This window comes from Sphaeramia orbicularis, chromosome 8 (genome assembly GCF_902148855.1).
Source record: "Sphaeramia orbicularis chromosome 8, fSphaOr1.1, whole genome shotgun sequence".
NCBI classification, from domain to species: Eukaryota; Metazoa; Chordata; class Actinopteri; order Kurtiformes; family Apogonidae; genus Sphaeramia; species Sphaeramia orbicularis.
The window spans coordinates 35,305,095-35,321,281 of record NC_043964.1 but is presented as its reverse complement, the minus strand read 5'-3'; the positions used below and the strand labels follow the sequence as shown (position 1 = coordinate 35,321,281).

General features: G+C 37.3%; 1 protein-coding gene across 1 annotated transcript in view; it reads left to right on the top strand.

Moving 5' to 3' along the window:
• The window catches only part of nherf1b (NHERF family PDZ scaffold protein 1b), a 49,453-nt gene that overhangs the window by 23,682 nt on the left and 9,584 nt on the right, over positions 1-16,187 (top strand). The window contains exons 2-3 of the mRNA XM_030142320.1: positions 8,774-8,944; positions 12,436-12,589. Of these exons, the coding sequence (XP_029998180.1) occupies positions 8,774-8,944; positions 12,436-12,589 (325 nt within the window). The remainder of the gene's footprint in view (positions 1-8,773; positions 8,945-12,435; positions 12,590-16,187) is intronic.

The window sequence follows — 16,187 nt, the reverse complement described above, 5'->3', positions numbered from 1 at the left end:
GCAACAGATAGCATCTCATCATCCCTTGTTGTTTCATTAATTTAAAGCTGCAGGAGTGGAAATCAGGCAGAAAAAAAACACCAGTTTAAAATACACACCTTCCTTCTCCAGCTCGCTTCTCTCAGTTCAAAGACTTAAGTATAAATGCAGATGAGCCTGAAGTTGTTTCAAGCTGTTATGGAGAAATGAAGACAATTTTCCAAGCTTCTATGTTGAGACACAGGGTGAAGCAGTAGAGTCACATCCAGATCACATCTAACAGAATCTAATCAGTGATTGATAATTACAGCTGTCAGTCGTGTATTTAATTCCTTTACGTGTCCGAAAATCACAAAACACAGACCAGAAGTAAATGTAGAAGTCTCAAATCCTCTCAGACCACTTCATTTATAATATGCTGAAAGGGAATTATGGAATATGTGCCCAGTGATGCTAAAAAAACACTATCCTATTTATTATGTATATTGGAAAACATCTATGATCTTTGTGAGTTTTTAAGGCTGTAATTTATCTCAAATATTCACTGTAACATTCCAGAGAGCAAATATCATCCGAAAACAACCTTATTTTAGAGTCAGTGTAATATCTCAGTGTATGTCTTCAGCTAAAACAGCTCCATATGAGGTGTGAGGTGCAGCTGTGCCAGAGGTTTAGTGTGTTAGCTTTGTCTCTGTATCTAATCTCCTGAGGAAAACCAGAAACAAGTCTAAACCTGGGTTACATCAACCTGTGAACTCTTGGAAAACAGACGGAGGCTCTGTGTGAGTCCGTGTGATTCAAGAATATTAAAATGGGCTCTGCTGTTGTTTTGGAGTGATTGGTATTCAAAGCAACGGCTTATTTTTTAGCTGCCAAAGACTTTCTGCGTCTGAGCAGTTGAAATAAAAACAACACTCATGCATCAGTCGTCTGAAGAGTAACTTAGCGAAAAAGGCTGAAGTCAAGAAGGTTAACTGTCACTGAAACATGTTTGTCAGTGCAACAGGAACAGATATGATGTATTGGTAGAGATATGTTTTAACTTAGTTTGAGCTGTTCAGTGTTACTTCATTTAGTATCCGCCCACATCAGTGTTATTACTGTTTCTACAGGAGTAGGCACTGACAGCTGAATACATGCTTCTTACATAACACTGCATACGGCGTGCCTCTGACTTCACAGAAATACAATATAGCAGCCAAAAAATGAGTCAATTTCTTATTTTTCAATATTTTTGGTAACACTTTATTGGTTTGGTTTAAAAGATTAGAAAAGGAAAGGAAAAGAGACAGAGAATTTCCTAAAAACCTTGACAAGTGGCAAACTACATGTAATTACATACATGTAGTATACACAATTTGTATTTATCAGTATTTCTGAACTTTGCTGAATATGGAAACAATATTAAGCATGATACTCAATAGCAATGCATCATTAATTTGCCCGTCTGTTCTGTCACAACAGTTAAAATGAATGAACTATGGTTATAAGACAATCGCACTTTGTATTAAAGGGGTCATATTTTGCTAAACCCACTTTTATTAGTTTTTGGTACATTTATTTGTGTATTTGGACCCCAACATTTCATAAAGTTTGAATTTGAACCCTCCAGGTGCCGCAAAGCTATTTTTATATCAATTACAGCAAAAATCAAGTGGATTTCTACAATCCATTTTAATTCTGTCTTAATTTGTTACATTTTATAACTAGTTATATCACGACATTTGCACATATAAGGTCAAAAACTTCCAACGAACATTCCTCTGAGTACGCCATAATTGTTTGTCAGTAGCAGCGGTTGTAGTCCATACTGAAAATATGTTCAAACTTTGAGCAGATTACCTAAAATGTTCAGTTTTTGGTTGTATTAACGAACACAAGTGGCTAAATAGGACAGAGCAGCACAGTCAACAACCTGGAGGGGGTAGAGTCATTTGCATTTAAAGGGCCGGCACTCAAAATGACCTTTCTGGTGTCATTACTCAGAAATAGGGTTGAAGATGGACCTGTGGAGTTGAATTAATGAAGAATTCAGACCCAAACATAGCATTTAAAGTTTATGTAGACCACAGGAAAATGTTTTAAAATGCATAATTCCATTTAAAAAGGCAAAATATCACTCCTTTAAATAGCTTATATATTCTTAATACAAACTGTCATTTGGATGTTGTACTAAAGAAATACACTCTATACCAAAACCACTGATGTAGAAACTGTGTTAGCCAGTCTGTTAGCTTAGCTCTGTTTTACATAGAAAATGAAGCTGCACTAAAGATCTGCTGGGAATCGTCCAAACAAGGTCTGAACTGTCACAGTTTAGCTTGAACCATGGAACAACAAATAGTAAATTTAGTGAAGATAATAACATCACATAAAAACCATAATCGTAAGGCTCATAAACTCATGTGTGTGGAAGAAACGTTCCCATTTCATCATCAAACTCTATTCGTTTCATTTAGAGCTTTTTCCAGTGGTGACAACAACAACAGTGCTTCTATTTTTTTTTATCACTTTGTCACTTGCGTTGACTTTATTTCTTACTGGTTTTCAGCTCAGCTCAGCTTTGGTGTTACTTTTCATCACCATAGGAGACCAGCACAGTGACTCACTACTCCCTCTAGTGGTCACACTTACTCACGGTGACACATCGGCCCATCTGTGAATAAATTGAGTTGACACTGAAGTCTCTGACATAATATCAGAACATCTCTCACAGTAATTTAAAGTTGTTTTTTTTACTACATGTCTCCTTTAAAGTCCTTGTAATAAACATCAGTTAAAGTTAATAAAGCCTTTTTAAGCCCTTATTGGATGCTTATTGACATTATGTCTTTATAGGATATGTCTGAATAATAGCATGACAAACAATTTACAGTTTGATAATGACACATTTATAAGGATTTATAAGAAAATTCTGACACTTTCATAAAAACCTTATGAGTTTTGTATTATTGTTTAGAATATCAATATAAACATATTTATATAATTTATCTCATTTAGAGTAAAGGTTTAGTATTTTGTCGTTACTTAATCTTTACTCAATTAAATACTTTTTATTAAGGACTTAATCATATATATTGATACCTAACACCTATTCCACCTCAATATAAAGTATTACTAGTTTTTCAGTTTGTTTTGAAGTTAAATACTGCTAATAGTTGTAACCAGTTTATAAGTTTGCTGTCCAGTCTCATCTGTTTTGTTGTAATCTGAGGTATTTCCAGGCTTTGTCAGGTTCTTTTCATTGTCTTTGCAGCTGTGTTGTCTTTTTCAGTCTTCCTTCCTTAGGGCTACTGCATGAGATTAACACAGATTAATGTAAAAACTTGTCATATTTCCTTTTTTGTGATGCAAATCTGCATTTCAGAATAGGCTTGTTGATGCCTGGGTTCATTTATTCATTGCTGTCGTTTCCACATTGACCAACCTACAGCTTCATCTTCTACATTGTACTGAAGCCTCCTTTCCCATGATCATCTGTGCATTTGGTTCATGCGTTTGGGTGTGTTTGTATACTGATTTCTCTTTCAAGTCAGGAAGTTAAGCCAGTACAGAGGGAAGCATACTGAAGGAAGATGTGTCGACAGTTCCTGTTTAACACTTCCCTCCACAGAGGGGAAAGTTTATGTCACTGTGGGTTTTTTCGGAACATTCACACAATGAAGAGCTGTGTGAATTTAGAAGTGATATGAATAATCAGAGGTATTGACAGTAAGGATAATTAAAGATATCTGAGAAAGGGTTTAGAGCATGATATGAAATGTGTTAGGATGGACTCGGAAAAGTAAATTACGGTTCTGCCTATCAGAACAAACCCTTGGGCAGATGAGATAAGGCCAAAGGTCCAGTTCCAGCTCAGCATTAAATTGCTTGAGGGTGAATGGGATAGACAGAGCAGTGTTGTAGATTTATGAGCCCGTCCTTCCTTTTTGATCCACATACAGAGCTGATGTTCCATCCCTTCCATTATATTAACTTTGGGAAAAATATAAATGGCGGTCATTGCTGTTTTTTGATCCCAGTGTGCCATCACTTATATATTTGACAATTTGAAGGATCATTTTACGAGCCAAGAAAGTTTCAGTTTGTGGCAAAGAAAGTTGAGAAACATCTAACTCTTTGTTAAACAGCTCAGTGGACTGCGTTTCTCATTACCCCTGATACACATAAAGGAACACCAAAATGGCTACTGTCTTGCTGCATTTTATCAAAATTGTCCAGTTTGAGGTGAAAATCACTACATTCACAACCTAAAACATTAACAGTTACAACTTTCTTGACTTTTTTGACAAACTTCATGTGTGTAAATGATGGACTAATTCGAACAGGATCCAAAATTTACATGCATCTCATACATTTTTTTTCTAAAATGAGGTTCTATTGGGCACAACTGGAAGGTGAAGGACTTTCTGGCTCTATCCTCATCAACATTTATACATTTATACATTTATGCTGACTGATACATAGCATACAATGCAGAAAAGATGCTAAAATCAAATCATATATATTTAATTTTATTTGAGTTTTTTCTCTTTTTATAAGTGTAAGTGAAGTGAGACTTATTTTGAAATACAATTTTATTGTTACACTATAAAATATCCTGCACTATGACATATCTATGTAAGTATATGATGGCTATGTTTTAGGGATCATTGTGAGGCAGCTGGGGCCTAGAAGGTTGGGGAAGCAGCTTATGACCATAGGATCACTGGTTCAGTTCCCTGGATTGAGAGAGAAATTGTTGATTGATGTACCCTTGAGCAAGGCACTTAACTACACACTTGCTCTCCGGGCACCTGAAAGGGCCTGTGTGTTCAGCTAATGGGTTAAAAGCAGAGGGGTAATTTTAGTATGTGTTGCATGTCCACATACTATAATAGTATAGTAAATAAATATAATAAAAGTATAATACATACTGACATATCATTCATTCATTCATTCATTCATTCATTCATTATCTGAACCCGCTTTATCCTCACTAAAGTCACAGGGGTTGCTGGGGCCTATCCTAGCTACTTATGGGCAGAGGCGACATATACTGACATATAAAGAGGGGAGATCAGAAATACTTCATCTTTCCAATCTGTAACAGCATCAGCTCCACAAATGCAGCATCAGTCGAACTCTACTTCCAGATCCTTCAGAAGTACTTGACACAAAATAAAGGGGAATCTGTGGCTTAGCTGCAGGCCAAGGCTGAGTTTGCTGAACCAAATATTTGTGTGCTATTCAGGAGGAGATAAGGCCTTTCAGTCCGTCACTGTGCAGACTGTCTGTATCAGTTTGTCATTTACAGGACGTCCCATGAATATACTGAGGTTGTACTGAGCAGAAACACTCGCACACAGATACACACACACACGTCCATTAGACTGGGAGTGGGAGTGTACTGCAGCGTCCCCTCGGTTTCATCTGGGCTTGTATGCGCTCAGCAGATTCCACAGATTTCAGAGCCGCGTGGAGATTCTTGTGCCTTCCACTCCCCTCAGACACAAACCCTCCTCTGTTGTCCCTGCTGCCGTCTCTACTCACACAGGAACGTCAACTAGAGCACCCGCTGAGTGTCAGCAGGTCTGGTGGAAGTTGATGTAACCCAGTGTGTCGTCTGCTTTTGGCATTTCCTAAACTGGGCACATGGTGAAAGATGTGATGTGTAACATTTCCACATTAAAAGACCTAAAAACACAGAATAAGTTTTATACTTGTTGCTGAGTTGTGTACTTCTTTTAGATGTTTCCACATTTAGAGAAATACACTTTATAGACAAAAAAAAGTCACTATCAGGAGGATAATGACATGTAATAACGTAATTTACATGGAATTAAATATTGTAAGTGTTTTTATTTCGTCTATAGGATTAATTTTGTTTCACTGACATCCATATTTATGAATTGCTTCAGAGTTAGTTTTAACTTACTTCATGTTGAAAAGGTTTCTTTTATGATTATATTTCTTGAAAATGTTCCACCTCTAGATTTATGAAGTATTTGTGCCATTCTGACCAGAAATAATCATTTTAAACTACTGTTTAACCACTTAAAGCACCCATCTGTGTTCTCCAACTCTCAATCAGGAAGAAAAATAATTTTGACATAGATTTTCATCATGACAATACTTTAAATCGACAGATATGGGGACTCCTGCAAGCTGTGTCAGTATTTATGTCATTTTATTAAGTGTATTCAGTGTAACAGCTCTTTCATTTTACTACTTCATCAGAGTCAAATGGTATAACATGAATAAATGCCACCAAAACATAACATGTATAAAACTTAATTTCATCATTTTATATCATCTGTAAACATAATTTTTGTCTGAGTCAGGTGATTTCATCTGCAGTGTTGGTGAAAATTCATCTTCCCTTTAGTTTTACAAAGAGACGCCTCGCAGAAGAAATTACTCCTGTAGATGTATGTGTCAAATTATGACTCATCTTGTTTTGAGAGTTACCTGCTTAGTATGAATTAGAAAGTAATTTACAGTGATAAAACTTCATGCAAATAGGCACAAACACAGAAAAACAGAAAAGAAGAGCAATGAGGCTTCCAGAGGAAAATAGCAGACACAATAAATGCAGTAATTTTTAAGGCTCTAATTAAAAGAAAAAGCTAAAAGATGTTCACCATTCGGCTTTTACACTGAAAGACCAAGTATAGGAGGACTATTTTGGGCACAGCTCTCGAATATGTGAAGGATGAGCAATCACAAACCCATCCTTGTATAATCAGTTACCAGAATGATAAAAGTGCGTCTGTAGGGCTCTTATCCGGAGCACATCGGATCAGCACAATAAATGTTCAGCAGGCTCTCCTGCAGCTCCAACAGCTCTCGACGGGAATGGAGGCAAAGATGTCTGATGTGCATCACAGCGGAGAGCAGACTGTGTGACATTCTGTTTCCTATTATCAGGTTATTGAAGTGTTTACGTCGTATGGATGAAGATGCGTGGTCATTTTATAGAAATTTAGAGCTAGACTTTGGAAAAACACACCTTCTTAATCTCTCATTTGGAGCCACAACTTTGTTTTTCCTTAATCCTTAGTCACATTTTTCTGCTCTGGAGTATGGTTTTGAAAATTTCATTACATTTTTTAATTTCATCTTATTTAATGAATTGACTTGATTTAGTTTAGTTTGTATTTGGTGTCACTGTTTTTTCCTTTATTACAGCTAAAGTCGTCATTTATAAAAGGTGAATTACCTCAAAAATGAAGTCAATGTAGACCATTCACATATATTTTGGAAATTTCAATATATTACTGTTGTTTGGAAGATGACTGGGGACGTACTGTACCATGTTTTAGGTTATTAAATTCCACTGATTCCTGATTTTCTTTATCTTTGTAACTTTTGGGACACTACCATTCTTAAAAAGGATGAATATTTCGTTAAAATACTCTTAATATCTCTAAACAACACACAGACTGAGACTGCAATAACCACAACTGGCTAAAAAGTGGAATAAATGGACTATATTTACACAAAATCAATAGACTGACTGTTGCTACCCAAGCACATTGTTTTCTTTTGTACTCATTTGTTCTCTTGTTTGCTTGTTCTTGTTTGTTTTTTGGGTTATTGTTATAATTGTTGTCCATAAAACTCAATTTAGGTTACAAAAAAAAAACAATTACCACAAAAATAAATGATAAAAACAGTGTTCATTGTTTACAAAGCTGTTTTATTCTTATACACCATTTTATTTTAGTGTTGCATTAGTCATTCACAGAATTTGTCATTCTGCTCATGCTTCCATCACTTGTTTCAGTAGAACAAAGCATGACAAGTGTTTTTGGAGGTGATGTAAAAGGAACAAAGAGATGTGTGAGTTCTTGGAAAAGGTGGGCAGGCTATTTAGAAAAATTTACTTTCATAATAGAGAAAAGTAGAGAAAATGTTGAGTCAGACAACCGCTGTTATGATAATGCCCAGAGTTCATTTGTGTTCATTATATGTTAAGTGGTAGTGGTTGTTCTTGAAAGTGAGTCATTCACATTGATTTATTTATAGACACTGTTCATTGTCTTTTTCGTTGACTGAGGGTGGGAGCAGCGTCTACAATCTGGAGGGAGTGTCAGGTCGGATTCAGTCATGATGACAAAGATTATCCTGACCCGTGCCGTCTCCTGCGCTCTGTCGCTTCTGTATTTCTGCATGTTTTGACCTATGACCGGCCCATTAAAGGTCCTGACGCTAAATAAAGAAACTCCCTCATCCATACAGAGGAAGGGAGGTACTGCAACTGAGGCTGAGTTTTTTCCTGGATGACAATACATCCTTAACTCTTCCTGCCATCCCAGAGCGGGACTGGACGGGATAGGGCCAGGGGAGGTGGTCAGAGGTCAACGCCCAGCTTCTATTGTCTTTCTGTGGGCCTGGAGCGAGCGTCGTTGTGGACCACACCGGAACTGGGTTGTCAAGGCCATAGCACCCCCCCGCCATTCTCCCCTCCCTCACCCAAAAATCTCCTCAAACCCTCCCTGTAGATCTCCAATCACATGCTTCCTCACCCCTCTGAGACCCTCTTCCTTCCTGGTGAATAGTTGGAGTCACGTGGAGTCCAACTGTAGCCTTAGTTTTATTCCTGACTGTTAAAGGCCCTGACACACCAGCAGCCACCTGTATGTTCAACTTAGGCTTCATATTCATGCTTAACGATTCACAGGAGCTCTCCGTCATCTTTGTGCCTCTTGTTCTTCCCGAGGAGACGCCCATGGTCCAGGTATTTGCTGAGATGTTTTGGTGTATTAATACGTGTCATGTGCAGTGTAATAAAACCTCTGTCTTCTCTCAGGAGGTGTGTCCTGGGCTGCGGCCACGTCTGTGTGTGATCCAACGAGGACATAATGGATACGGCTTCAACCTGCACAGCGAGAGGGCGAGGCCGGGCCAGTACATCCGGGCTGTGGATGAGGATTCTCCAGCAGAGAGGGCGGGGCTACTGCCCAAAGACAGGATAGTACAGGTACTCTGACAACATGGAAGACCTATTCAGAGCATTTACATAAATATATCAATATCCTCCTGACACCCAGGAAAGTGAAAATATTATCTTTTTTACATTAAACAGTTGTTGTGATTGCAAACTTCAAAATGCAACAGTTTTTTCAGATAAATTTTTTACATTATTTTTATTGATTTACTTATTTTTTAATGGAATTTCCTTTCCAATAGACAGCATTTTTTAAGTAAGACTGTGAAACTTTTGTCCCCTACAGAGGATAATAATGCATTGCTGGGTCTCAGGAGGCTATAGCAAGACATATAGCTCTATTACAGTCCTGCTTAAAGTAGCATTAGCAACAGAATGGTTAAAATACTACAGTGAAATACAGGTTTGGTTACACTTTAACGCTGAATCGTCAGTTTTGAGCTAGATTGAACTACTTTATATGTAGTTTTATACACAAGGATACTTGTTAAAACTGAGGGATCATTAAATCTTAAATGACAGTGGAAAGATACATAAACCTTTTTTCTCTAATCTTAATTTTTTTGTGATATATTGAATGATATGAACTGCTACTGAAATGAAACTATGTGAGACATTCAGAGGGAAAACTCCCTAATTGATTGAGCTGTTAACAATACATAGACATCTGACATGAAAGACACTATATAAATGTAAATTATTATTATTATTATTATTATTATTATTATTATTATTATTATTATTATTATTACTAGTAGTAGTAGTAGTAGTAGTAGTAGTAGTAGCATTAGCATTATTAGTATTAGTAGTTGCATTAGTATTAGCATTATTATTAGTAGTAGTATTAGTATTAACATTAGCATTATTAGTATTATTATTAGTAGTAGTAGTAGTAGTAGTAGTAGTAATAGTAGTAGTAGCATTATTATTAGTAGTAGTAGTAGTGGTATTAACAGTATTATTATTAGTAGTAGTAGTAGTGGTAGTAGTATCTGAAATGTGAGCCAAACTACACATTGCTTTGTGTGAGATGTTACAGGACCAAAAGGTTTTGCACCTGTGGTTTTCTAAAAAATTGTTATATGTTGTGAGAAATCTTTGTCGCATATGTAACTAGTTAGTAAACCTGTCAAAAGTACAATATTTCCCTTTGAAATGTGGTGGAGTAGAAGCTTAAACTAGCGTTTAATTGTAAAGTAAAGTAGAATACTTGAGTAAATGTACTTACCACCCTCTACCGTCTGTGAACCAAAGAAATTTGGCAAATCAATGTACTTTTATAGAAGAAAATACTATTCTTTCAACATCAGTATTAGCTGAGGGTTTGCATGTATGTTTTACAATCCTTTTTCATGTAGTGAATACTTTTATATAACTGCTGAAAATTGCTTTCCTTGATGTCTTGTATCAGGAAGTACCAGAGTAATCTATATTCACAGAAAGGCAAAGTGCCAGACTTTGGCCCAGGGAATTTTTTAATGTTACTGGATATAAACAGAGAACAATAAAGTGGATTGTTGTAAGGCCTCACCTTAAAACGTGTTCACTCTGTTCAGGCAAAACAGAAGCACAGTGTGTTTGGCTGCACTTCCTGTGCTTGAATCATTGATTTCACAAGTATGTGGTGTAGTAATCCATCCACTGCACTCACACTTCTGTATAAACATAAAAAAATGTCACTAAATACCATCAATTTATATTTGTAAGACATACTTTAAGACTACCACTGATGTGTGATGTTGGAATACATACTGAGAAATGACTGTAACTTTGAGAAAATTGAATCAGAGAGATAGATTTTCTGAAGGGTAAGTGTGTGACCCAAGTCCGCCGGTCATACAGTATTAAATCAAAACTCTAGCATTTCAGAATAAGAAACATAAAACCATCAGAATTGCTCTCCAAACTCATGCATCCCTCCCTTCAGTCTGTGTGAGAAATACACTAAAGAGAAGGACTTGAAGGAGGAGGAGGAGAGTGCTGAAGGATTAAAGAACTGCAGAGTCTAGGGTCTGTATGAGGGTCTACAGAAGGGCTTTCCAGTCCCCCAGAGGGCCCCAGACCGCCACACCACCCACTGAGGAGCGGCCCTTTGCGTGGAGCAGACAGCCATTGTTACTGCTGTTACTGGCCGAGCAGCTATTGTCCAGCTTCCTCTGTAGGACTGGCTTAGACATGCGGGTCCACCCTATGACCTAAACACACACACAAATACACACACACCCCTGGAGACATTTCTCACATGCTTTCCCATGGAGATTTTGTCCCAGAACGCTCAGCTGGTCTGGGAGGAGTAACCTGACATGTCGGGTTAGAGTATACAAGGAAGCTGAAGCACAGCTGTTTTAGTAAGATGTAAATACCAGGGTTGATAGTGGCATGGGAGGTAATACAGAAATAAACATGTGGTCGATCATGACGGCTTCTTACCATGTGATATATTGCAGTAATGGGATGGGACTGAGTACATTTACTTAGGTAGCATTACAGATGGGTGGTATAGTCTTTTTTAATGTTATGGACGATGTATGATTTTAATTGATTATTTTCTGACTATAAAGACTGAAGACATAACATGTTTTAAAAAATATTTTCTTTAGTAAAACTATATCCCCCATACAACTATGTTGCAAAAAGGAAGAAAGTTTTGTGATTCAGGCATTTTTCATTTATCAGATTAATTCAATATATTGTCCATCCTTTAGTGATGTACTTTATGATAAATGTAAACTACATTTTCTCCTCCACTGCATTTTAGAGGCAAATATTTTCCTTTTTAGATTCAATCCTTTTCTTCAAATCATTTCTGTCTGTTAAAAACCACTTCATCTCCAAAGTAAGTGATTTTTCACCTGCATAATAAACTGCAGTGTTCTTTTATGTGTTGAGAATTCACCTTCTTAAGCTAAACAAACTCTCTCTAAAAAAAGATCTTCTATATTCAGGAAAATGCATGGTCACACAACTGAAAACAGGAATGGATGTTTATCTGAGCACATATTTTAGTGATTAAGTGGTTCTCACAGGACAGAACACTACAAACAAAAGATCGTTTTATAGAATATGATGTATCACTGTAGATAAAATCACATAACAGTAAATACAGTAGTTAAAAAGTCCTTAACCATAAACATTTACAGCAGCAAAATGCAACATACACTTTAAATGTTTCAGTAATATGAATTTAAAAAAAAAAACACGTTACTATACAATGAGTACTACTCTCTACTGATATTACTTATATACTTCAAGGATGTGACTACTTCATTCACCACTGATTTATTTTTGTATGTTCATGCGTTTGTGTGTGGACACACAGGATTTCCTGCCCTGGAACGTCTGGCAGACAAAGTGATAATATTGAGAAAGAAATCCTGACAGTGATAAAACAGATTGTTCACTTCTGTGTGGGAACAAAGACGGACAGCGCAAAAAAAAAAAAAAAACCACACAATGGCAATTTATTTGATGTTGAGAGATTTTCCATCATGCACTGAGAAAAAAAATCCTTTGTTGTTCCCCAGGTGAACGGTGCATCAGTGGAAGGGAAGACACATTCAGAAGTAGTGGCTGCCATTAAAGCCGGTGGGAGCGAGACCCGCCTGCTGGTGGTCGACCCCGACACAGACGCCTTCTTTAAGAGGTGCAGGGTGACCCCCTCATCGGACCACCTCACAGGTGAGACCATGCACAGACAGGTGGATTTCACTGTGGTGTGGAGCAGTGCACTGTTGTCTGTGGGGTCAAGAGATAATGACGGCCTTTGTCTTGTTTCCAGCGTCACTGTGAGTCCACAGCCTGTTTAATAGACAAGTTGTAGAAGCTATAGACCTTCTTGACTTGTTTCTTTCTCTCTCATGTGTGACTCTCCTCTCATCCTTGTGTCTCTGCCAAGAAACACAGACAGGACAGAGACAGACCAGACAAAGTACATCTACTTCCTACCCCCCTTGTGTTTGTCCTGCAGGGAAAGTTAATCTTTTCGACATAAATAGATCAGATCAGACAGATCAGAGTCAGATTGCGCTGAGTAAACGTGCTGTTTACTTTTCTGTTCTGTTAAGTTTCTACAGAAGATTCATGCTAGGTATTAGGATATTTTATCACGTTAAGGGGTTTTCTTCTTGTATTATTGTCTCTATTAGGGCTTTGCTTGTGACTAAAGGCTGATGGGGGTAGGACTTAAAGTGGGACTATGCAGCATTTTTATCTCTTCTCCCATGTCCCATGTATTAACATGATGTCCTGCATTTGATTTTAGAGTAAATGACTGTGTTCAAGTAGATTAGATCAAGAGCTGCAGTTCTTTTAATGCTTAATATAGTTTCTTAGCATGGGAGTTGGAAAGGTTGCTTTTTAATCAAATATATTTAAGTCCTTTACTTGGTGATGTTCTCAGCGGTGTCCTGCACGGTCTATTGTGTGTTTTTATTAAGGTAGACAGATATTCTATTAAAATGTGATGACCTCTCAGCATTACTAACATGTCCCACATAGATGCACTCAGTGCACCACATCTGGTTTGTTGAGTTTTGGTTGGTAGATGGTTAGGGATCAGGTGCCTTGCTTAAAGACACTCTCTCTCATTAGTCAACGGTGTGGGAATGTACCCGTGAGAGCCCCCAGAGGGAGCCCTTATACAGTACTTGAGCTGGTTTGTCTTTGAGGACCATCTCTCCACAGTCCAGCTGCTGGTCTTTAAACAGGTGGTTTGTGTCCTGAGCTCTGCCAAGTGTCACTTTGCACCGAGAGACCCCTCATGTAAACATGGCACCGCTTGCTGTTGCCGTAGCAACAGCCCGGGCACATTGATGCTTCTTAGACAGAAACGGAGGCTGACAGGGGGAGATTACATCGCCAATTCTGATTTTCAGGAATGTATTTTATTTGTTCATTTCACAGAAAAGACAGTAATACTTTAGACCAGTGGTTCTCAACTGGTCTGGCTTCGTGACCCACTATCACCTCTAAATGACAAGCTATTACCCAAATTGATAAAAGTTAAGCTTCTCAAATATATTTAATGAAAAGATGGTGTGTTTTGAACCTGAGATAATACCGAATATCACAGTATGCAAACACAGAAGTTTAATTAATGAAAAACTAAAATGAGCAGCAGGTGGTGATGCTAAAGAAGGAAATATTTACTTTAACGCTACATTAGGTACATTTTAACCAAAACCAAAAAGTGTACTCAGTTAAAAATTAAAAGTGCATTCAGTCACTTATTCAAGCATTAATCATTAAGCTGACATAACAACCAGAACATATCAGTAACATCCATTTTTAACAGTGTTTTCATGCAAAATGAATTAAATTGATAAACTACAACGAGTGTCTTAACATTATTTTTTGCCCAGGCCAAGGCCCATGACCCACTGAAAAGGGGTTTGCAACCCACTTTCTATTCATGACCCACCAGTTTAGAATCCCTGCTTTAGACAATGTTAAATCTTTGTCCAGCTTTTAGAATCCCCCTGAAAATTTTTTATATTATATATATATATATATATATATATATATATATACCCCCTTTAGAAATATTAAGAACCACCCTTAGAAAAACCAAATAATGCATAATTTATCAGAACCTTGGATCAAACAACAATATGGTAGTTTTCTGCCTTACTAGTACCCAAAGTATTTTACAACATGTCCCTTTTTTACATGCTGGTGACAAGTTGGGGTTCATGTCTCGCCCATTGGTGTTTCAACAGGTCACACTGACACACTTCCAGTTTTTTGTCAAGTTGATTTTACCTCCTGAAGCACACAGTATATGTAGAAATATGTTATATGAATGAGTACAGTGCAAAAAAAGCCTGTACAAAATAAGAAAATTAAACACATTTTTGGGTTAAAATGTCTTAGTTCAAGTAAAATTATCTTTGACTGTAGTAAGAAAATTGCACTTATCAAGTTTTTTTTTAAGAATAAGAAAATATTATTTAAGGATTATTATTATGGAATTCTAAAATTCTTATTTTAAGCAGAATATACTTGTTTCAAGTCTTCATAGAAAGGTTTTTTTTTTGTCTATATTATATATACATGATCTTATGAAGATGTAATGACTCAATGTATCGGCAAAATTGCATAAAACAAGTAAACATTTCTTGAGGGCACAGTAACTGTATCTGCCATACAAAATCCCCCACCAATGTAGCTTGTTTTTTTTTTATAAATGTTGCTCAAAATTAGTTGTAATATCTAAGTGGGGTAGCTCAAGATGAAAATTCTTGAAACAATTCAAATTATCCAAACAAGATTAGTCTCAGTAAGTAAATAAATCTAAAAAATGATCTTTAAGATAAATAATCCAATTTTGAGTCAGATTATCAAAGTCAGACATTCCTTTTTTGCAGTGTAAGCATGTCATGACTTATCAGTTCATGCTGCAGAGCTTGGTGTGCCTTCACTGAATGAGACACAGATGTTTCATAACTTCACTGGATTTCCAAAACCTGGTCCTGAATTCAATAATTAATGTCCTCTGGGGTAAAGATTCCTGTGAGGTGTTTCCCAGGTAACTGCCCACGCTCCACATGCTGCCCACTCAGAGGGCACCTGCCTGCGCTGACTCTTAACTTCAACACACACACTCACACACTGGCCAGTACCTTTGTTTGGTTTCCAAGGCACTCGCTTCAAGTGGCCTCTCAGGCTGAAGCTGGAGTCGTGTAGGGACTGAGGAGAGCCTCCTCTCAGAGTCAGGACAGAAACACAGAGAAGACCTGAAGACTAGGTTTTCAGATTAATCCTGAAGGACTGGCTGTTATCTACAGTGATAGATTTTCATTCACTCAAAACATCGCAGAGGATCAAAGGATGGAAGGTAAGGGATGTGTGTGACCTCTGTGATGATTGCACCATCAGACATCACCAGCTGTAGGACTACATTTCCCTTTCCTGGGTGTGAGGGAGGAGTGTTGCTCATAGGATTATTTTGATTAAACAAAACACTGACAGAAAGACGACACTTAACAATGCAGCCTGGATTAAAGTCAAACAGAGTGGCAGGCAAAAGCAGCTTTGTTTGGTCTCCCCTTCAATTTGCATTCAAGTCAATAACTAATCTCTAAATCGTATTTTGTGAATCACATTCTTTCATCCTTTGTGGTTTCTCCTTTACTCTTGAAGGGCTAAACTTAAAAACTAGACATTTCCAAAACTACATAAAAACTCACTCTAATCTAAGTCAAAATAAGTAGCATTTATGCACAAAAAGAGTAACTGAAATCAAAATGAACAAGTGTTCAGAGAACACAAACCTCCG